Source organism: Blennius ocellaris, assembly GCF_963422515.1.
Source record: "Blennius ocellaris genome assembly, chromosome: 9".
Lineage (NCBI taxonomy): Eukaryota > Metazoa > Chordata > Actinopteri > Blenniiformes > Blenniidae > Blennius > Blennius ocellaris.
This window is the reverse complement of record NC_137658.1, coordinates 17,450,892-17,474,000: the sequence shown is the minus strand read 5'-3', so window position 1 is coordinate 17,474,000 and position 23,109 is coordinate 17,450,892. Positions and strand designations below refer to the sequence as shown.

Here is a 23,109-nt window from a genome sequence, read left to right as displayed (position 1 = left end):
GGCGGATGTATTTGAACAACTTGGCAGTGAAAACTAAAGGTGTCCTCTGAGGAGAGAAACAGAGCATAGGTTTACTGGCAATTTTGTAAACCTCAGTTGAAACATTTTAACTGAGGTTAATGTGACCTGTCGCTTCATCTCTTTGAATGCGTGAACATTCTGTCTGGAATCTTTGAAATGATCATGAGTGCTGTGTCATGTCAACACAAAAACAAAATCCTTTTCGCTCAAAGCATCACTGAAACAGGACAAAAGACGACAAACAAAATCTCTTGGTAAAGGAGGTGGTGGTGGTGGTGGTGGTGGTGGTGGTGGTGGGGATACAATCACAAGAACTTTCTGTAAAACAGCAAGGGGATATATTAGAATGAAAATCGCACAATTTTGTATACAGTCCATTCTTCTTGCTTTTCTTGATGTACAGTATCTAACCCACAAAGTGGCTTCCTAATCAATTTAATACCGGACATTGATTTTTACAGATGAGCGTAATCCTACTGTGACACCTCATCATTTTCATTCATGTATTCGTGCGTGAGACACATTGCTCATAATGAAAGATGGAGGCAACTTTAATGAACAATACTGCTGAATGGAATGAATGTGTTTCTCTTTTAGAAGGCAAAGGGCTGAATAATTACCCATCATGCATCACAGTATGGTTGATACTGGGCCTGAGGACTGAAGCCATTGATCAGGGAATGTCCGTGCGTGCATGCGTGTTATTCTGCTGTCCTCGTGGGGACGTCGGCGGGATTGCACACTGACGCATGTTTCAATGTTGAATTGCAGTTTGGGTTTGACAGGTAGTTGTTCTGGTTGAGTTTGTAGTCGCAGGAAATCAAAGCGTTTCATTGTAAGGCAAAGAAACATGACCTGTATGTGACTAGTCCAATGAGCAAAAGCACAAGATGCTCATCGATACTAAAACCAAGTAAATGACAGGACTTCACTTCAAGGAAATTTGAGTTTAGACACGTGAAACAAGAGGAACAGACCTGGCACTGATACGTCACATCGATGGACCTGTATAGGATGTGAGACAATGAAGAAAGTTTGCAACCATGAAAGCTACCATGGACTACACCGACTGGATTAAAACTAGACATTCCTGAAGCAGCGTTTACACGACAACTGTTTCAAGGGACAACACATTGTTTTTGTGTTTTCGTTTCAGAAAAGTTTCACGTTCACACAGCAACATATTGAATAAGATGCCCACTTACTGAAATGGAAGAAAACACTGAAAACAGTGTCGTTAGCATGCCAGGTCATGGGTTGGTGCTGTGGGCTTTTTTTGGAACGAAACCACCCCCCCCCCCCCCCCCCACACACACACACACACACACACACACACACACACACACACACGCACGCATATGCATGATGGTTGTAATACGTAAACACATGGTTTAATGAGCGGGTACAGCCTCATTGTGACTTTGTCCCTGCTCAGACCTCGCTCGACCGCTTTCAGTATTCATTCGCTTCCTCCCTTTCTGCCCCTGTTAATGTCTGAGTGTAAGAATGAAAAATGCATTAATAACTGAATATGGCTCAGACAGTGACAGCACCACTGACTGATGATGGAATGAACAAGCTCATTATTAAAGGTCTTATCACCTCTCAGCAGACACACACACGCACACACACACACACACACCCACACACACACACACAGAGAGTGAGTCGTGAGAGAGGCCTAACTTTGTGTTCAATGTCATATATGCATTTGTCATCATGATCAACACTTTGGCCCAAACTAACCTCCTGGAAAACTTGTACAAGAACCTTTTTAGGTCAAGGTTGGATTGAGTAATACAAGTTCAGAAGCTAAACAGGAGACAAGAGAACAACCCCTCACTCCTTTTGTGAACTGTTGGGTCTCTGAAAAAAGTGTAGAATGTTCATAAAGGCGTCTCACAGACGAAACATGTTCCAATTACATGGCACATTTAAACTCAGATTATATAGAACAAAATGTCAAAGCAAAACACAATTTTCACCATGGGCATTTAGGGCGTCAAGAATAAGCTTGGTCACCTTTTCTCTTCACTTTGACCTTGAGCAGAAACAGAACCTTCCAAGGATCTGAGGCCACATTCACACTGCAGGCAAATGCGACTCGATTCTGATTTACTGCTCACACGTGACCTCTGATCTGTTTTGTGACGGTGTGAATGTTGCATTTCCGGTTTTTGCACAAAAGACCCAGGCCTCGATCATATGTGGTACCAAATCAGATGTGTAGCTATCTGATGTTTTCCAATGCGACTGCCGTCTGAACGGTCAAGTCACATACATGTATGCAACTTCCACATCATTCTATGTCACATTGCAGCGTGAAATCATGGCTCAGATGATCAGAAACATGATGTGGTGTATAACTCCAACAAGCTTGATCAGTAATCAGTAAAATGTTCCGATATTTCTAAATATGAACGCGGAGCCAAATGGAGGGAAGCTTAACTTATCTGACGTTCGAACCAGTGAAAAGCTTAGCTGTTGCATTCTGTGCTTGAAAGTGAAAGATGTATGATTTATTTCCTACAAAGAGGAAAAGAATTGTAGAAGTCCAATACTGACGGGAACAAAAGAGTATACAATAGCTTTCCCAGGTCTGATTGACTAAGCATTTGTTGAGTTTTGGAATTGGTTCATCACTGGATGAAGGAGTAGTGGAATCTGTATTTTGAAGTTAATTTACCTGAACAATAGTAGATTTTGGGCTGGATGTAATGGCAGGTAACAAGGCTGCTATTAAAAATGTTATTGTCACTGGGGGAAGAAAACCAAAATAATTCCACATCTAAAAAGTAACATCAAACTTGGCGTTGTTGAGTTGGAGGACTTTTTTTTTTTTCTCCCCATCTATCACCGGATGTCTTGGAAATGGTCTTTAACAGCAACCAGACTTCTCGGGTCATCGTCTCGAATTGGATGGTATACAGTACCAACCTGGTCCCGTATATAGACTGACACTAAAACAGCACCTAAATAATGGTTCTTACTCTAAAGCTTCACTTTAAACCAACTGAGTGCAGTCCTGCCTGGTCACGAGAGGAAACGGCCCAATAAATGAGGATGCGGCTGCATTAAATGAACCATTTAGTTTTAGTTTAGTTTTCACATGGAGACCAGTCGTCAGACAGCATGTGTTATCATCCTTTGATCTTTCCCTCCTTATCTCTACTGACCCTACGATCAAGCGCTTGTGGTCGTCCTCCTCGGTGCGGGTGACTCTGGACTTGCTCCAGTCCGTTATGTGATTTTCAATTTTTCAGTGTTCTGATTTGAATGATTTTAGCTTTTACTTGCATGGCTTTCTCCTTTATTGCTCTTGTTTGTTGTTTGGTGCTTTCCTTCTCACACCCCCTTTTTTTTATGTTTAGTGCAAAACCTTCAACATAGTATAGATATTATAGGTTTAAGTTGCATGCAATGAAACTGTAGTCATTGACCTACATTTTCTTGTTTTAATATTTAATGGCGACCAACCAAAGCCTCATGGCACCATCAAAGCTCCTTCCATTCCTTCTTTACACATTATATACACATTAAACGATAACCCGTGACATTTAGAAGTTCATTATTTGCATGTGTATGTGTCTTATTTTCAGCTGGCTTGCAGAAAGTAGCAACATCACATGCATACTGACTGTATAGCACCAGCAGTCTAAACTGTAAGAACAAAAGCTTCACGGTAATGTAAGAGCATTTAAAAAGGTATGAGCAGATGTCCTACAAGGCTGGCTGTGAGGGTTTATTGTGCGTGTCTGTTTGATGACTAATTCAAAAGAGTGTTCAGAAGTCGATGCGTTACTTTCCACTCCAGTGTTATTCCACCTGCTCAACGTGAGGAACTGGAAGGAGGCGGTGGAGAGATACAGAGGGAGAACTTTAGCCTACAGATAGCAGAAAGATAATTAGCTAAATCTCCATGGGTGGTTGAGCCCCCTCCAGTCCCTGCGCTGGAAATAGTGTGTGTTCCCATCCATGCTGTCGGTGGGACCAGCAGCAGTTAGGTACGAGTCCCTTAACTGATTTGAATCGACTAATTAGAATCACTAACTATATTCTCCTTCTCCGTCTCACATACACACACACACACACACACACACACACGGAGGTAGCGGCAGTGGATAAAAGAGAGTGGTATTAATGCCAGCTGTGCTTCTCAAGGATGTCGCTGGTCCAGATTGTATTTATCTACGGACTGCTGATTGTCTGTCTCCGTCTTTGGGATTGCTTCCTTTTCATTAAACCCACTTTGTTTCTTCAAACGCACAGTTCTTTGGGGTCATTTTATAACTGAGCCATGGGGTGTTTCAGCCGGCAACGTAGAGGGAGAGCTCTGTGGTCACAGTCAAATGGATTTCTTCCATTGTTCTCCGCACAGCAACACTCCGCCTTCTGTTAAGACCCATCGGCCAGCTTTGAATACACTCACTGCATTGATGGTATTTCCGTGGAATAGGGTTGGATTTTTTTTTTTGAAGTTGCACACATTTCATGATGTTTTTGATCCGATTTGAAGGGAGAAAAAATGGCATAATACCAGATATATTCATGGCCTCAGGACATCCACAAACGTAACTTTTACGTCCAGAAGTTGTTCCAGTTCCACCATGAACTCTGTTATTGCAGTTGAATTGTTGTTTGACGTTGGCCTTTCTTTTATATCTGATAATTACCGGAGGCCAATACGAGTTGATAAAGAGACGATTGCCATCAGTTCAGCTTACTCCTACAGGTACTACCTATATTAGATGACACTTAAAGTTTGTAGCTTGGAATACAAGTTGTTTTACTTAGTTTTTAAGCAATGCCATTGAAGCAAACTATATTTTTGACTTGAAGTGGTTTTCATTGCCATCCGTGTTGTCATCGGGACATCCGAAGATCATCTTTAATCCTTGAATAAAGACCCATGTGTGCGTTTTATGTCAGAATTTGATGAGAGTAGAGATTTTAAGCTAACTGAAGTTGCCAGTTCTAGCTGTTGTAACTAGTCAGAACTGAATATGAACAGTAATGTTTATTTCCTTTCGGGTGTGTTTATCTTTCGTCTGAGGTGTTATAACTACCTTTATAGGTCAGTACTACATAATCTATGTTACTACAACAATTAACTCATCAGTCTAGAAGAAACAATACTAGAATTTAATACTTATTTGAAATTGTATATCCACACGCCAATATTAACTTCAGCTATCGGTGTGTTTGTGATTTAATCGTTAATGGATCAACAGTCTTTCTCCTTCTTCCTGTCTTGGGCTCTTAGGCTGAATTTACACAGCAAGTCTTGACGCTCAGAGGAGATTTGCTTTCTAAATATCTTTCTTTGGCTGTGCAGTTACATCTATTTTATATCTTGATTCCCACGTGTACGATTGCTTTCAACATCTGGGACACATTGCACAAACTCTCTTGTAGTTTTTTTTACAAAGTTCAGACTACTTCTGAGCCAAGCACTAACTGTGGAGACAAAAAGGTGGATGATAATAGGCTGCAGCGCATGACAAGTCTGTCAAACATTTCCAAGATTTTTAGGCAGAGGAGGAAGAAAAAGGCCAGAATTCTATCTTATGTATATAAGGCAATTATTTCCTGGGAAGTCATGAACCTCCTCAACTGAACAATGTGTGGGATATTCCTCCTGTCCCATAGCCTCCATGACCCTCATTTATTTATCTCATGTTCACTATTTATTTGACAGATTTGATGACGTTAGAGATGCAATGTTCAGAAAATCCAATCGGCCTTGTTTCACATTGGTCACATTGGCACATATCTGATACGTATTTGATTTATTTGCCCATATAAGTGATACCTGTATACGATTTGAAAATATCAGGAAGCTTGTGTCTTTTTCCTACTTACGTTGTCCAAAAACGGATCCGATCTTTGCCACATGTGCAAAACATTTTTAATTTGAACATCTTACACTGACAGTGTAAATGCAGCATCACTCACAAACAATTTCATGTGGTATAAGGTGGAATTATAAATCAGTATCCCACCTGTAGTGAAGATACAGTGTTCTGTATTTATCCCTGTACCACACTACACATTTGAATCAATAATGTAGCTTCTGTTTGACGCTCAATATGATCATCATATACATTTGCTCTTTCAAGACAGATTTGTGGTTTATGCAACTGTCCATAAACGTGGATAAGGGGTATTTAGTCCTCGGTAACATAAACACCTCCGGCAGTCTGTGCTAATATGCATACAAACAAGTACCGGTACTTCCAGTATGCAGTTTGAAAGGATAATTGGATAAGCAGCATATGTTTTGATCGGCTGTCGAACGTCCAGACTTCTGCAAGTTTGTAGTTATGCATGGACATCAATGTAATGTAAATGGATTATTTGGTCCTGCAACTTTTGACAGCTTCTACACTTTCTAATGAATTCACCAAAGTGTTAAATACAACCTTGAAATATTTTACTGAAACTCTCTTAAGGTTTGCAATAAAGCAAATGACATGTCCACCACTTGTAAAAGGATGTCATGGAAAAGGTTCAGTCAGCAAACAGGAAAGAGGCTTTCATCCAATCACATTACTTTAATTTTTGTGCTATTTCAGAATAAATCCATCATCTGTCCATGTTTTGTTCAAGCAGCTGCGATATGAGGCCTCTGCTCGCTTCACCCAGTCCAGTTCTTTTGCCTTTTTCCTGCCACGTCGAGGCTCGGCAAGCTTTATTCCTGCAACCTCCACTCTTTCCTCCCGAGTCCTTCTTCTTTAATGCACGCCTTTAATCATTCTGCCCAATGTGTGGTGTTAAGGGAGAGCGTTTGTTTCCTCCGTCGGGCTGTCCTTCCAGTGTGGCACAGCTCTGCAGCAGATGGTATATGCGATAAGGATCTACAGGGCATTTGCATCGTCCCACCTCAGCACTTCCACCAGGGTCACATTAAAGCCCATTGATCTTTCCACGGTGTGTTTGCTCCCTCCAGCCCTGGCTCTCTCCAATGGGCTCTGGTTGCATCACAAGATGCGCGATGTATATTTCACACAACACCACCGTCATCACAGTGACATTTCCATAAAGCTGGATTTGCATCATCTGCCTTGTGATTCAGCTTTGCAATCCAATGACGCCAATTTATTTATTTATTTATTTTTCCCCAGTCCTGTTGATGACTCACTGCGATCGTTTTCTCGGTACATTTCAAATCCATCCCAGAATGCCATTGCATCATGCTGTAGGAAGACTAGTTAATTTACCAGGTCATAAAGACGCTGTTTTAATAGCTTGCGTGGCCAATATGCGAGCTTGGAACGCTTTGCTATTATTGTCTGTATGAATCCGATGGTTTGGGCAAATGTAGGTTTCGGTTCAGGGAAATGTCTCGCACTGGTTTTGTTTCACATCTGGAAATCTGATTTTGACAACTTCAAAGCAAGCAAAGCATCAGACACACCCACTTTGATATTTGGGCTCTCCGATTTGGTGCTCTCATTGTGCGAAGCTGTCAAATGGACAAACCTTTGTGGCATAAGTGCAGCTCATTCATAAAAGGAGGCGGCTGACTCACAGCCCACACGGGAACAACTGCAGCACAAATATTAATATGCAAATGTGCTTCTGCAATATGAACACATTCTTGTACACACAACTCCCATGCAGGCCCATGAGGAAACTCACGCTGGGATAAATAAACACATGTTCACACACCCACACTAACAGTTTACATACCAGAGAACATGTTAGTCGGCCAGCTCACTCTCACTGCCTCGCTTTGAAGGTTCAGCTTTAGTCATTGAGACAACAAAATTATTTGCAACTTCTACACACATCTTTATATCTAAATCATATTTTGTTTCATATGTAGATCTTTCTATCCATTCTGCTTATTTAGCTACCCGTTTATAGCAATAGTAAAATATTGCTTTAAATGTTTTTCTTACGCGATGGAAGTAATGAAGATACATGTTCATCAGCTTCATTGAAAGTTTATTGTATTTGAATAGAAGTACCCACGAGAGAAACATACTGTCACTGGAATTGATCGTTTCCATTCACACTTGGAACAGGATTTTAAAGGCTATATGGTTTGTCATCCACTTCAGCTTCCATATATAAACAGCATGGTACAACACACAGATTGATGGCGAGGCGGCTGTGGCTTCAGTGATGGAGTGGGTCATCGTAACGTGTCAAGGTAGACGATTCGATCCTCATTCCAACCTGTCTTTGTGTCAAAAAGTCCTTCGTCGAAACCTCAAGTTCCTGCCAATTTTGACGAACCTTGAATTGTTGATGCATTGTGACAGCTGCAGTCTTAAAAACCCAGTGGATAAGTGTGGTGCGATTGTACTTGAATGCACCTCCAGGTTGGTGAGTTGGTGCTTTTCTTTGCCTCTCACACAAAACAGAGTCACTCTTTTATTATCTGCTTAATGTCGGCACTTCACTCACTAATGAGACACTTCTGCTGTGAATAAGTAAGAGCCTTTGACTGTTTGCATCCCATCAAAGTTTCATTGAGGATTCCATCATTAAAGTGGCCAATTTACTCGGGCTGTCAAATGACTGGGATTTTCCAGCGATAAATCTCTTGAGTGCGAGTAGTGCATGAAGTAAAAGTCTGAATGCATCAACGCTAAACATAAATGTCTCCCGCTTTTTCTCTTGAGACGTTTCATAATTCCCCACGAAAGGTCAAATCAATTTGATGTACAGATTGTCGCTGTTGTGATGCAAAGTGAAGAGCAAAGCGTAGACGCGCTCCTCACTTGTGGCCGTTCAGCACAAGACAGCTGATTGCTTGGAGGAGTTGGCCTAGTTAAAATGTGTGCAAGTCAAACAAGGAAGTACAATATTAAAATGTTTTTGACAGATATTTGAATGTCTGGAAGTCAGCTTTCTGCTTGCTATGTTTGAGACTTTAATATGCATGTACATCTATTATATATATATGAAATCCAACCTTTAGGATTTAATTAGAAAACTCACCTTGGAAAATGTTGCATAATTATATTATTATATTGTCACATTGTACCACATTCTATGGTTGTACGTTAATCTAGCATATTTTCTCAGTGAAATATGAGAAGGAACAGTGGCAGCCATGATGGTACACAGAATGATAAATACAACTATTGTGCAATAGTTCTCTGAACATAAAAATAACCTGAGTTTCTTTATGAGTGGCTTATAAAATAGTCATTTTACTTGTCAGCATTTTCTCAAAAAAATTAAAAGCCTACAGCAAAGTCAAATAACATAGTATACATGTAGAATCCCCCAAAAAGTGATCTTTTCATAATATGTCCCCTTTCAAGGCTCCATCTTGAGATCTCAGCATACTTCTGTGGAGTTTTCTGTCCTATTAGAGAGCAAACAAACAATACGTGAGTCTGTTAAAATGAACTTAAAACAAAATTGGAAACTTTTCATAACAGCTATTTCTCTGGAAATGCATTTGTTTGATTATTATTTTTGTGTTTGTTTTTTTGTTGTTGTTGTTGAAAAACCATGACTGTACACTGACCTTTCATATTTCTCTATTCCAAATCAGCTTTGACCCTGTTTCTCACTGCTCTGCATACCAATCAGCTGTAACAATGGGAATGTGGAGCCACAGCAATTAGCTTAACCATCGCAGTATTTACAAGTTCATACTTTTAGAAAAAGGGTCTTTAAAGGGATGTGCAAACTCACCCGGTGTGACAGGACAACATGTCTGATGTGTCAGGGGTCAGACGGGGGCACCGAGAGTCAAAAGCAGTGAAAGGTCAACACGAAGCAGCTCTTAAAATGTGGAGGTCGTCCAAATCGCAGTGCAAAGCACTGCAGGCCAGACAGCAGGAATAATTAACATCACAGTGTGATTGTGCACAGTGTTTTAAATGTTAACAAATGTCCTCTCGTGTTCTGCTAGAGTTAGGAATTTGTCGTACGTTAATGTTGCGGTCTTAAAATAGAATTGAAAGGTCACATTTGGTTTGACACACAAACTCTATTCGTTTTGTCTGCAGAGATAAAAAAAAATACAAGAATAAAGTGTTTGGTTTAATCAGATCGGGACCAATCAGATATCTTCTTCTGAAATTGCACAAAAGTTGTTCGAATTAGTTTGAAATGCTCTGAACTTTCTGGGGATGTGTGTATGTCGGGAATGCAAAAGTTCACCAAAATGCCAGATTTATATTTCCCATAATGACTCTGGGAAGAAATGAGCACTAGAACAAACTTTGACAACTCTGTTTTAGGTCTGTCTCGTGATTATTGCATGACCTGACCTAATGTGCAAAACTAGAAAAAGTCAACGAGAAAAGGTCGCGTCTCATTTGAGATCCAGAGTGCAGATAAAACAGCACTGCATTAGGACGGCTGTGTGGTGAAGTCTTTCTGATCTGGCTGGTTTTCTTCTATAGTAAAGACAAATTAGTCGAACCGGAGCAGTGCACATTCTTTGTCCGTTTGGATACAATCACCAACACTTAATAGTTTTACTGCCTTTTGTAAAGACACAGTTGTTTTGTTGTCTTGATTTGTTTGTGTGGTCCATTCATTGGGATCTAAACCCTGTCTTCAAAACACTTGGTAACACCAAGCAAGCAGGTTGACATGATTGTCAATGGTGATCTGAAGTCTTATGCATTCAAATCAGTTTTGTATTACATTTAGAACAATGTACAACATTCAAGATTTTGAATTTATCACGAAAAGCCACCTGACAGGGTAATGGAGGAGGAGAAGAACAAGAAGAAACTGAGCAGTTTAGCAGAAGCTGAAGAATTAACAAAGAGAGAGAGTAAAACATAACATGAAGGAAGATTAGAAATTCAATGAGAGTAATAAAAAGTCAAAGGCTAATTGTATTATAAAGGATATCCAGCAATCTAAACGGAGATCAGCATATCGAAGAAAATGACTGAGGATTACCTGATTTCCAAGTGAAACTTCAACACAGAGTTTCATTGTCTTTGCAAACGCATTCAAAAAGTGGTGTTTTCGGTGGCTCTGAGCGTGGCCTTGAAAATGGACACCCAAATGCAAGTTTTCCGGTTTCACTTAAAGTTGCTGTTATCCAAACTGGACCTGAGACACAGAATCCTCCACACTCACTTTGACCTTCCACTATTTAACATAACAGGCATTTCTTCAAGTGGTATGAAGTGAAAGTACATGGCAGGCACAGGAACTCCAAGATGAAGAAAGTCAATAGTACTAACCACTGCATGTTGTGTATTTAGCAGTCATGACTGGTTCTACATATAAAAAAAAGTGCATCTGTGTTTCTTGAGTCAAAGGAAAACAATCTATTGATTTTACTATGAGAGTAGAATAAAATGTCTGTTTTTATACAGAGCAAGTCAGAACTTTGCATGCTATGAATGTTGTGTCAGTATTACAATTCCATGTAAGATTTTCCTGTCATTTCAGTGACATTTCAGGCCCAAACAGTGACTTGAATAATCAGTCAGTCGACAGAAAATGAATCAAAGTGTTTGTCAATCGATCGCTTTTCGCACAAAAGCGTCACTGTTCGCCGTTCCTCTGATTAGAGGATTGGCTGTTTTCCTTTGTACTGTGCCTTTGTAAAGTGAATATCTTTGGCTTTTTCACTGTCAAGTCACACAATGAAGACGTCACGTTACACTTTGGAGCACTGTGCCAGATTATTTCAACTTCTTTCATTCTCCAAATGGACAATAGGGTAAAGTCGATAAATAGAAGGAAAAAAAAGTAATCATTGTTATAAACAGGCATGTAACTGGAGCAGTCAAAAAAGTTTACTTTTCCATCTTTTGTTCTATTTTCTCCAAATTGAGGTTGAATGCAGCTGGAATTAATGTTGGACGACCTCTATCCCAGTCAGACATTCAGAGGACATAAACCAAATGGGATACAGACTTTGAGTATTGTACATACATGAAGCATTTTACTGCTGGAGCAGTCCAGTTGGACTTTACATGATCACATACACACACACACACACACACACACACACACACACACACACACACACACACACACACACGTATATCGTGTTGAAGCCCAGTGAGACACAATCAACAGAAGTGAGGATTTTTTATGATTTCCTTGGTGAAACAGCTGCATCGCAAATTTGACACACTTGAGATATGGACCTCTATTTTTGGCCAAGAACACTCTTGACACCTTGGCAGGTCGATACAGGCGATTGAACTGCCAATCTTGAGAGTCAGGCCACATATAAACCACATTTTCAAGTGAAAAATGAAAAAAAAAAATTGTTTTTAACAGTTAATAGTGCCCGGAGCCAATGAAAATGCAACATTTTGGAAAACACTCCGATTCTGTCTCTGTGGAAATGGGGAAAACACAAGTTTTCTGAAACCCTGATCCTGCACATGTGCACCACAGCCATTGTAAATAGTTCTTCTGCACATTCTCTGGGCAGTCCAGAGGCGAGTTGTCGTCAACCAGGCAGAAGTCCAAACACGAGAAAATCCAAAGGAGCACATGTGGAAAGGGCTGAAGTCACCAGACAAACTACAAATGATGAGCGAGCAACAAAATAAGAGGAAAAAGTCTTAAATACACTTGGAGAGGGCAAGACATAGGTGACACATATCAACACTAATCAACAGGAAGGACAAGGGAATGGAGACACAGATGAGACAGGAGACTTCAAAATAAAACCAAAAGAGACAAACATGTAAGGAACCCTTACAGTCTGTCCATAAGAATGTGTGTGCGGTTTTATTATAGAAACCACCAGAAGAGTCAACCCATGGCCTGGCATGCTAACTAGGACGTTTCCAGCATGAACAGACATAGTTTTGAAAATGCTGCTGTGTAAAGCTAAAATGTTTCTGAAACAAAAACAATGTGTTTTCACTCGAAACACTTTCGATGAAATGGGGCCTGAAGGATATTCTTGATCGGTGGTAAGAACTATGCAGAGCAAACTTCTGCACGCATGGGGATAACATGTAAATACATTTTTCAATATACCATTACCAACATTGTTGCCGTGAACAGTTGTAAGCACTGCAATACTAGTTTGATTTACAGCGATGCATCTTTTGGGTACTGAATCCATAGCAGGAAACTATGAAAACACCCGTGGGTGATTTGAGAAAACCTGAACTTTCACTTTTATCAGAAAGGAAAGATTCAAGATTCAATCCAGAATGTAGATTAAGCTGGCACTTTTTTTTCAGTTTTGTTTTTAATAATATGACTTAAAAGTTACTCCTTAGCTGCTTTTAGTTTCAATTATATTGCACCAAATTATAATCTGACTTCATTTCCCTTGCTCTATAGCAGATAACAAACCATAAAGCACTCACTAAATCTTCTCATCCCCTGAGAAAAGTGCTTTACATTTTCCAGTCATTTTTATTCTCACTTTTCTTTCTTCACACCACAGCTTCATCTCAGCATCAAACATTTTGCAATTGTGATACGTGACAATAGGCTGCAAAGCCCTCATGTTCTTGTTTCAGTGTATGGAAGCTTTGCATAATGCACATTGTGAGAGAAACATAAATGGACTTACATGAGTCCTCGTCAATCACTGCTTCCTGGTGTTATGGAGGAAATCAGTTTGTGCCTCTAACTACTTCAAACAAGACAAAGAAAGAACGTGACCCAACCAATCCACAGAGGCCTGCAATTCCTGAGGAACCATTAAAAAGAGAGACTGGATTTCAAATTCTTGCTCCTGTAACAAGTAAACAGCAATTCCACTTTTCAAAATTCAGGTTGTAATTCACCTGAAATACTGGCATACCCATTTCATTCCTCAACTTTCTCACACAGCATGGTCGCTCAGTGTATTAAAGGTGGACAAAAAGAAATGAGAGACGGGCATCTTGACAAAGATTGCCTCAGTACCACTTAAAATACAAAAGCACTAAATCCAAAGAAAAATGCAAATAGCCTGTAATTAGTGAAATTGACATGTTAGACACAATCTGTACTTATGTGCCTTTTTTCTTGAACAAACTTGCGAAGAACATATTCTGGTTGATTTTTCATGAATTGCTGTGATTGTGCAACGTTGATCAAAGAGACCAATGGCGGCTTTCTGAACTGAAGCAACCAACTTCTTAGTCAGTTGGAAAAAGCATATATGTTATCAGACCTTTGAGAAGTAAAAGTGCAGTTTTGGTTACAATGTTTTGTAAGTGTGCAGACGCAGAGAAGAAGAACCATGGCTTCACTTCACGGTTTGTATCCCAGACAGTCAGTTCTGTGCAGTTTTCCCAGTGTTTGGGGGTTTTTCTCATGTTGCTTTGTTTTTCTCTGATAATCTAAAGATGTATTTGTTGAATTAGTCTCTAAATGAACCGTCGGTTAAATGTGAGTAAAGCGCTTAAATAGTGCCTATAATTTATGACTTGACTTAACCTGATGAAGTCACCTCAGCCTTCAATCTCAGGTCTGTCAGTGAGTTACCAAGGTTGTGAGACTTTGGAGTGGTTACATGTAGTGAAAAGAACAATATTCCAGTTTTGAAATGCTGCAACGCAGTGATTATTGTTGTCATATTTTGAAAACTACCACTTAATTCCTGTTTACACAAACGTACTGCAGAGCTCAACGTGTTGTGTTCCTTGATAACGCACTGCACCACCGCTTAATCACTATGACATAACTCCTACTGCGTCTCCTTCTCACTGTGACTCTTCTCACTCTGGTTCACTATGAGTCACCAAAATGCCAGACAGTTGCAGGGAAATACAACCTGCAAAGTGACACTCGTCCAATGGAAAAGATACTCATTTGTGAAATACAAAAAACCTTCAATTTCATGTAACTGAAAATAAGAGCTATATCTTTTTCGTGAAACAGATTTTAAGGAAGTGGTGACAAAGCAGAAGAACAGAGAGTGGGAGAGGTAAAGGGCGGGGACAGAGGACAGTCAGGAGAGGAGTAGGTCTAGGTGAAGGGTTGGCTCATTAATCTTAAAAGGGCACAGCAGAACTTTCACAATGTAAATGAAACCATCAATCTCAGAGGAAGGGATAGAGGGATGGAGTGATATGAGGTTATTAAGGGGAGCGTGGGTGCTGAAGTTCACAAGTAGAAAAGATAAATAAAGACTCGTAACAAAGATCAACTCAATCCAACTGGAATGTTTCTGTCACAAGGAAAAAGTCACAGAAAGAGCTAATCCACTGTAAGAAAGTAAAGATGAAAGACTTTTCCATGCATTGCACCACTTGCCTTCGTCTGGAGTCATTGACTAAGAGTGCTGTAACTTCCTTATCATAGAACAATGCAGTCTTGCTCACTTTCCTCCCAAATCAATTAACCTGCTTGGTGTTAGATGTTTGAGGTTGACTCTGACTCACCTGACACTCTGACACACGATGTGATGGACTGGTGACCTGTCCAGGGTGGGCCCTGCCTTCACCCACACTCTCCTGGGATTAGCTCCAGCCCCTGACAACCTTGAATTTGATGAAACACTATGAATGATGGATGAATGAATAGATAGCTCTAATAACTCTGAAGGGCTGACAGGGTTTCATTACCCCAAGAATTTAAAGATGCGAAAACGCCCAAATCATGAGGCACCTGGTCAGTGTCCTTGACGTCTTACTGGAGGCAGATTCTGTGGCTCAAGCCTCTTCTTTTTACCCCGGTACCAACCACTAAAGCATAACTGGCAACATTTGAGGGGCACTCATGATTGGCAGAGGCGACATGGATTTTGGGGCTGAATGTTGTAATCAAGGCTTTACCACACTGCACCTCTGTGCATCTTAGTCAGGTAAGATTTGCATAATTTCATCAGACACAGCATGTTACTTCTTCTCGAGTGAAATATTATACGTTGACAAGTGGACTACCATCGTATTTACTACCACCTGTCTACAGGTGGGGTGTATTTAGCTGTTAATAGTGCTATTGTGACTAAAAAGCAATGGAAGTGAAGACAATTGGTACATGTGAGGGTCTGGGCTTAAGTACGACCCAAATGAAAGCAAAGAACAAGATCAAAACGTTGCCTTTTCCTGATCTGCAGTGGTCCGGATCTATCAAATGGAGTCCAAAGAATGATGCTCAAACTACCGACACGAGAACACCTTTGCGCAAGATCTTATTGAGTATTAAGCTGTGAACCCACAGATCAGTGAAGTGGCAGTTCAAGCTGTTACGCCAACAGAACCATTCATGAAGTGTCATATTTCAGTTTCAGAACTCATCAGACACAGGGCGTTGATATTTGGCACAAGCTAGGGCCTCTTGAGTCTGCACACAGGGTGAAGAGATTTATTTTCCCCATCTGTATTGCTCAGCGTTCAGCACGTCGAGTAACTTTGAGTGTGTTGGCATTAGAAAGAAATTGTACTTCAAACCGAAGAAATGACATGAAAACCTAATCATGGATTTGCCTTTTTTTTATTATCCCAAAAAGTTTTGAGCTAACATCAGTTTGTTTAGATGTGCGTGAAGCAGAGTCCTGAGATGAAGGAAGCCTAGAGGGAAGTCTTTGACTGCTGGAAGACTTCCTGTTGATGGATCCTCGCCTATATGTGGACTGTGTTTGCTCCTGGCATTTCATACACAGACATCCATCACACTAGTGAAACAGTGTATTAAATTTTACTGATATATACTATATTGAACATCTATTATATCTGTAACAACTCCCTAATGACTTGTGGACATTGCTGTCCATGGTGATTTTGTCCCAAGTTGCAGATCAGAATCTTATGCAGACCAGTTTTCTCTCACACCGTCTACAGAGACTCTTCCGGGCATGTTTTTTTTTCTTCAGGCCTCTCTTCCTGCTTAACTTCCCTTTTTCTCTGCAGCAGCTGCTTTATGTGATTGAAGGGTGTTATCGCCTTAAGCCACCTTACCACCGCCTGCAAGCAGCAGACAGAATTTGAGCGAAGGAGCTTGAGTGTGGTCATCAAGCAACGTGAAATTGTAGTGCTTTGGATCATTGCAAGCGTATGCGGAGGTGAAGTATTCAATTTCGGCCCTGACGGCTTATGACGTTTCCAAATCCACTTCTGCGAGCATGACAGCTGTAAAGCCAGATTTTTATCCAGCTCAATGATTTTGTACTTTGACAGTGTTAGGGAGTGAAGTGAAGTACTTCCAGAAATACAGGCCATCCCCATTTTTTTATTTTACCATATGGTTGAGTAGAACTAAGCCTTTGTCTTTGAAGGCTAAGAGCATATATGTAAAAACTTGATTGAATATAAAGCAGCATATACTGTATAGACACGTTGTACTCCTGAGTGTCACTACAAGTGCTTCAATTTTCAGTTGAGAATCAGCTTTTACTTTTTTCACTTTATTACTAAAGACCTTTCTGCAATAGATGTTGACCTTTTGCTCAGTCACCCATTAGTCTCCTGGATAAAAGGTGTTTTCAGGGTTTTCGTTTATTTGAAGCTCATATTAAATCCTACCACAACCTTTCAGAGGGATTGAGATCTGAGCTGTTTTACTTTTTCCAACCTATTCTATAACCATACATTTTCTTGTTCAGTTATATTGATTTCATTCAGCAAGAAACCTCGAAATGCTGAAGGTGTTTGCCAATGACAACTGCCAAAAACTAAAAAAATAAGTGAAAAATATGGAATATCATCATGATGTTAAATATAACAACATTCAGGTCCTATACTGAGACAACCAATCTTGTTTTCTAGGAATGCAGTGATTGCTGATGTGTAGGATTGTTAAATAGGTGTGTTAGCTCATTGACCAGGGTTCATTAACTTTAAAAGGTAATTAAACTTTTTAATAGGTTAAAACACCCATTGACCTTCGCATATTTTTTTCTCATGGTTTTTCAAAGCTCAAGTTTGGATTACTGGTATAATGTATGATTAAACACAAGAGCAGAGCCAAAATATTTTTATAATTAAAACAGGTCCATGCTGTCAATTTCTAACCAATGGTTAACATTTGTTGGATTTAAAAGTCTGATAACTCTACTGTGTAAATATCCACTCTGAAATTATTGCACAATGAGGACAAAATACCATTTGTTTTTGTTGTTTTCTGGATTAGTTAGCACAGTTTGGGGTTACAAGCTAGTCTCATCATATCTACTTCTCGTGTTTACGTGAACATTAAAACAATGATTGCACGACTCCAAAACCCAAAGCGCTGGTCTCAAACACACATCAAATTGCATGTGTTATTGTATGGTCGACAGAAAAGAATGGCAGTGGAGAATCGCGGGAGAGTTGTTGAACACTTGAAGGTGGTGAGAAGAGGTGTCAGACAGCGGAGAGCACAGGTTTTTCAGAGCCTGCTGATGTGAAACTGAGGTGGAAGTGAGTGTTGCTAGTCATCGGAGTACAAAGGCAGACTGTGAGCTGCTTCTTTTTTTTGTTTTTTTCTTTCTGCTCAGAGATGAGAAGCAACTTGTGCTGGAGGGTGGAGCAGGTGTAGTCTAGGTGTTTCAGTTGATCAGGTTCTCTCTGCCTACAGGATCTAGTCGTTGAATACTGCAAGCCGTTCAGTCTGCAGGATATATGTGACCTTTCATAGCAATCCTATTTGATCGTAAGTCCATACAAATGTCCCTGTACTCCCATTTGTGTGTGGTTTTGAAAACAAACCACAGTGCCAACTCCTGGCCTGGCATGTTAACTACGTCTTTTTCAGTGTTTCTGCTGTTTCCCTGTTGCTAGTTTTCAGAACTTTGCTGAAATGATAATGCTCAATAAATCTCCTTTTACTTCAAAGGTCACTTGAAAAAAGTAAACAGCATTGGTGTAATATAAAAGAAGAGTGGATGATGGTTATTGATCACAACCAGGCATAATCAGTCTGCATTGTACTCCCTACTTTTTCAGTAATAGCAACATGCATCCATCCATTTTTATCAGTCAACCAATCATTTTATTGTCATCGTCATATAGATGTAACGAAGTTTCATCAGCGCAACACAACCCACATAGTATGCTGTGAGCAAACCTTTTTTGCATCAAACCAGTCACACACGAAATAATAATTGTCAAAATTAACATTTCCCACACTCCTGAAAGTCAACTTTTTCTGTTATGCCTTTCTTTTTGTATTTCAGCGCTCCAGACCACTCAGCCTCCCAAGGTCCTGTTCCCTCCCGAGAGACAGGACACCGTGATAGAAATCACGCCTGGTAAGGAACGGCACCTCCTCCCCGCCTCTTTATTCTTGGGTTAAAGTGGTAATCCTTCAGGGCGTCTCGGTTCTTAAAGCAAAGTGCTTGTTGTGCCAGCCTTTCTTCATGGAGCTGCTCGGCCAGCTGGGACATTTGCTCGACACATCCATGGACATTTTACAGCACATGTGATCGGCGCCACTTCAGTTTGACCTTCAGGCAGATACCATATGACGGATAAAAGTTTGTTTTGCTGCAGAAAACTGCGGCATAGTGTAATGAAATGTTTAAAAAAAAAAAATCTGGCTTTGATGCAAGTGTTCTTGCATCATTGATAGATTATGATGTCAAAATGTGTCACCATAGTAGGAAGTAAAATATAGATGTTAAATCACAGAATCTAGCATTGATTTGAGGAGTATATAACATGGGTACCATGAGCATTCTACGGTGTAGATTTTGCTACCTTGAACAGTTCAAAACTGCAAATGTGAGACATCAACATGGACTTATTGGATCTATTTTGGTTTCTTGCATTTTCAGTTATGATCTTGCATATTTACTTCAAATATACTCATCATGGTCAAATAATGAAGTTTAACACATTTAATCATAACATATTTCAAAAACTGATGATATCGTGTAGGCCAGGCATTAATCAGTGACAGTTTGATGCTGGGAGCAAACTACAGGCAGCCGGTGCTGCATGCAAGCGCTCTGTAGAGAACTTGACTGTGACTAAAATACGTAATTACCCTACGAATTTGTGTATGCGTCCCTACTTTAAAATCCGAGCAAAGTGCAAATTCGTGTTGTGAGATTATTACACCACATGAAATTGACATTCAGGATCATTTGAAAAGTAGAAGCGGCATCGTATGAAATTGGTCTCAATTCAGCAATTCTCAGAAAACCTTTCTGTGGTAAGGTCGTCGGCGCATGTCTGCCAACAATACTCCAACTGGAAATGAAGAATCAGCAGCTCTGTTGGCAACTCCGAGCAGCGAAACGAGACGGATCAAACAACCGATTAGAAAAGTGATGAAGTGCAACTAACTAGTTTTAATCACGGAATACACGCGTAGTCACTTTAAAGAATGTTTTCAGCACTACCAAAAGTAGTTCCTGATATTGCGGTGGTGTGAGGTCTGCCCTTTGCGTTCTCAGCATGCTAATGCAGTGTCGCCGTTGCTCAGATGGCAGCGTGTGTCTGGCGCCTCCGTTTGAAAGAGATGAAACCAAAGCTGTTTCATGAGCTCACTTCAGAATCTATTAGTGCAGAGCTAAACGGTTTTGTGGATTAACGTAAGCATTTTTAGACATAAGCAATATGCAGGGAAATGACTTCAATGTTTTAATTAAATTGATGAGGCAGATGAAGAGAGGGGTTTTGTCAAAGGAAGCTGTTTGTATAGTCTTGCTTTAACTCTATATAAGACACAGACATGCACAAAACTTTCCATGCAGACTCTTCTGTTCATTTCCTCTTTGTTTCTGTCGGACTCCTGGAAGCTTACGGATCATAAGTCTTTGTGCTGGTCTCACGGTGAGAGAAGCTGCAGTGGTAGTTGTGATCAGAGATGCAGACTTGAGACTGGAAGTTTGCAGGTTCGAATCCCACTACTGAATCCCACTGCACGGTTTCTACCATTGTAGTAACCTTGACTAGTGTTAAATGCTCTGAGGTAAGTTAATAAAGGGGATCAATAAACCATTATTTCTTTCTAGCCATGGGGCAGGGTGAAGTGAATAGCTAAAATGACGGAAGTGTTTTGATATGAGCGGTTGTGAGACGCCAAAGGTTTTTAACATCCTCACATATAAACCGCCACTTACAACACTGCCTCTGCAGTCACTGTCACAGTAAGAGACGACTTCCGTCTTCCCTTTAAAGAAGAACGGCACTGTTCTAGATATTTGTCCAGTATGTCGATTTAGAGGCAGCGAGGTAGTAGAACAATTAAGGCAATGAGGTTCACACAGTTTGACGAGCACATAACTGTTTTCATGAGCAGAAATGAGCCTTCAGACACATCTCCAGAACTACTGTATGGAAAATAACTCTGCAGAGGAGGGGATTGGTAACCCAACAACTCCCCCACCCCTTGGTAAATCACACCCTGCTTGTCATAGGACTCTTTTCATGACATTTCATGAAGCCAGTGCTGACGAACTTTCTGTGATATTGTGATGACTTTCAGGTCACAGGCTGTGAATAACTTGCCAAAATCACCTCACTCGCTGGTGCTGCTCTCAAAGGGATGCTAAATTGCTACTTCAGAGAAATTGGACATCTCGCTGGTGGCATCAGGTCATCTTAGGTCAGAGAGCTGAAAGACGGCGGTTGCGTTGGAACTCCGCCGGCCTCCTGCTCTCTCCATCCTCCCCGGTCCTGCTGCGTTTTTGTTCTTTTTATCTCCTCCAGTCAGCGATTAGCAATGACTTATGAGCTGATATGTTCACAATTCAATTTGGTCTGTGCTAAAACATTCGCCGGGCCCACACAGGGCCCGCCGCTGCACGGTGTTATCTGCTGATGAGAGCTGGCAGACAGTCAAAACCGTGACATTTTTCAAACGGAGTCTTTTCGCTTTGATTCATGTTCACTGGATGATTCTCATATTGGGAGTGAAAATTGTTTGGATTGGCTACATCAAACAGAAAAACGTCACCATAACAGAAGTTGGGATGTCCAGCTTCTGTCAGGCACTTTTAAACCGTTCAGACAGGAACAAGAAGGTTGGATGAAGAAATGTATGCCGGGATTTCATCACCCTGTAGCTACATTCGTTGCGAGCTCTGTGTATGTGTGTACACATAAGTGCATACTTGTGTGCGTGTCCCGCTGGTCGGCGGTCTCTCTGACGGTGTCCGTACTGTAGGCACAACTGTGTATGTTCATGTTTGTGCTTTTCCATTAACTCCAGATTGATATAGTAACAAATAGGCCCAAAGGCCTCTGTGCACTGATTGCAGCAGGGACACCTTTTAATGGGCACCGTCATCACAAACACACCAAACCTCACATAGGACACGCATGAGAGACATACAAGACTCTCTCTCTCTCTCTCTCTCTCTCTCTCTCTCTCTCTCTCTCTCTCTCTCTCTCTGTCTCTCTCTCTCTCTCTCTCTCTCTCTCTCTCTCTCTCTCTCTCTCTCTCTCTCTCTCTCTCTCTCTCTCTCTCTCTCTCTCTCTCTCTCTCTCTCTCTCTCACAGCCATGGTGTGACCCAGCGGTACATTTTTAATTATCATCTTGTTTTAACCTGGGGGAGATTCACATCAGCAGCCACACTCATGTTGTTCATTGCCGGCCCTCTTCAACTCCCAGTCTTTGAATTTGTCCTCCATTTTCATCCCCTGATCCTTCACTTGTTTGTCTACACCTTCTTTCTCTCTCCCCCTTTTTCTTCCTTATTTGCTTCCTGTAAAAGTATTTTTTCTCTTTGTCCACTAATGTGATCACTCTCCCACGCATTTCTTATTAGTACTTCACACAGACACACACATATACAGACACACACACACACATGTGCACCCACTTAATCATGTTCTCTCTTATTATACTGATTTGGGTCTACATGAAACCACCGAACAAACAGAGCTCTTAATTAAAGATTGATTCATGATACAAGTATGAAGAAGTGGCAGAAAAACACACTGTGAAGCAAATGTTTTTTCCCTTTTTATTGAAAGTTTAACAATCTGGTAAATGTATCGTTATATTTTCCCTATGCTGCCCAGAATGTGTTGGTGTGCAAAGCGTATTTGGTATCATCACTTAGCAGTAACAGATGCAAAATAGTTTAGAGTAATCACATCATCCAAGTAAGATTGATTTTGTTTGTAATAAAAAATTAAATAGCTTTAACTTAGATGCTATGAGCCCAGTTTCTTTTTCTTTTTTATCTTTTTTTTTTATAATTCGCTTGTTCCTGACTTAAGACATGCAGGACCAGATTTTGATGATTTCCTTGGCAAAACATTAAAAAGTACTTTAAACAGAGTAATTATTCACCAACAGGC

At 40.5% G+C, this 23,109-nt stretch overlaps 1 protein-coding gene across 1 annotated transcript in view; it reads left to right on the top strand.

The window, feature by feature from the left end:
• il1rapl2 (interleukin 1 receptor accessory protein-like 2) overlaps positions 1 to 23,109 on the top strand; it is a gene marked incomplete at both ends in the record, with an annotated part of 355,657 nt that overhangs the window by 275,623 nt on the left and 56,925 nt on the right. Inside the window, one exon of the mRNA XM_080502514.1 lies at positions 19,028 to 19,102. Coding sequence (XP_080358640.1) covers positions 19,028 to 19,102 — 75 coding nt within the window. The remainder of the gene's footprint in view (positions 1 to 19,027; positions 19,103 to 23,109) is intronic.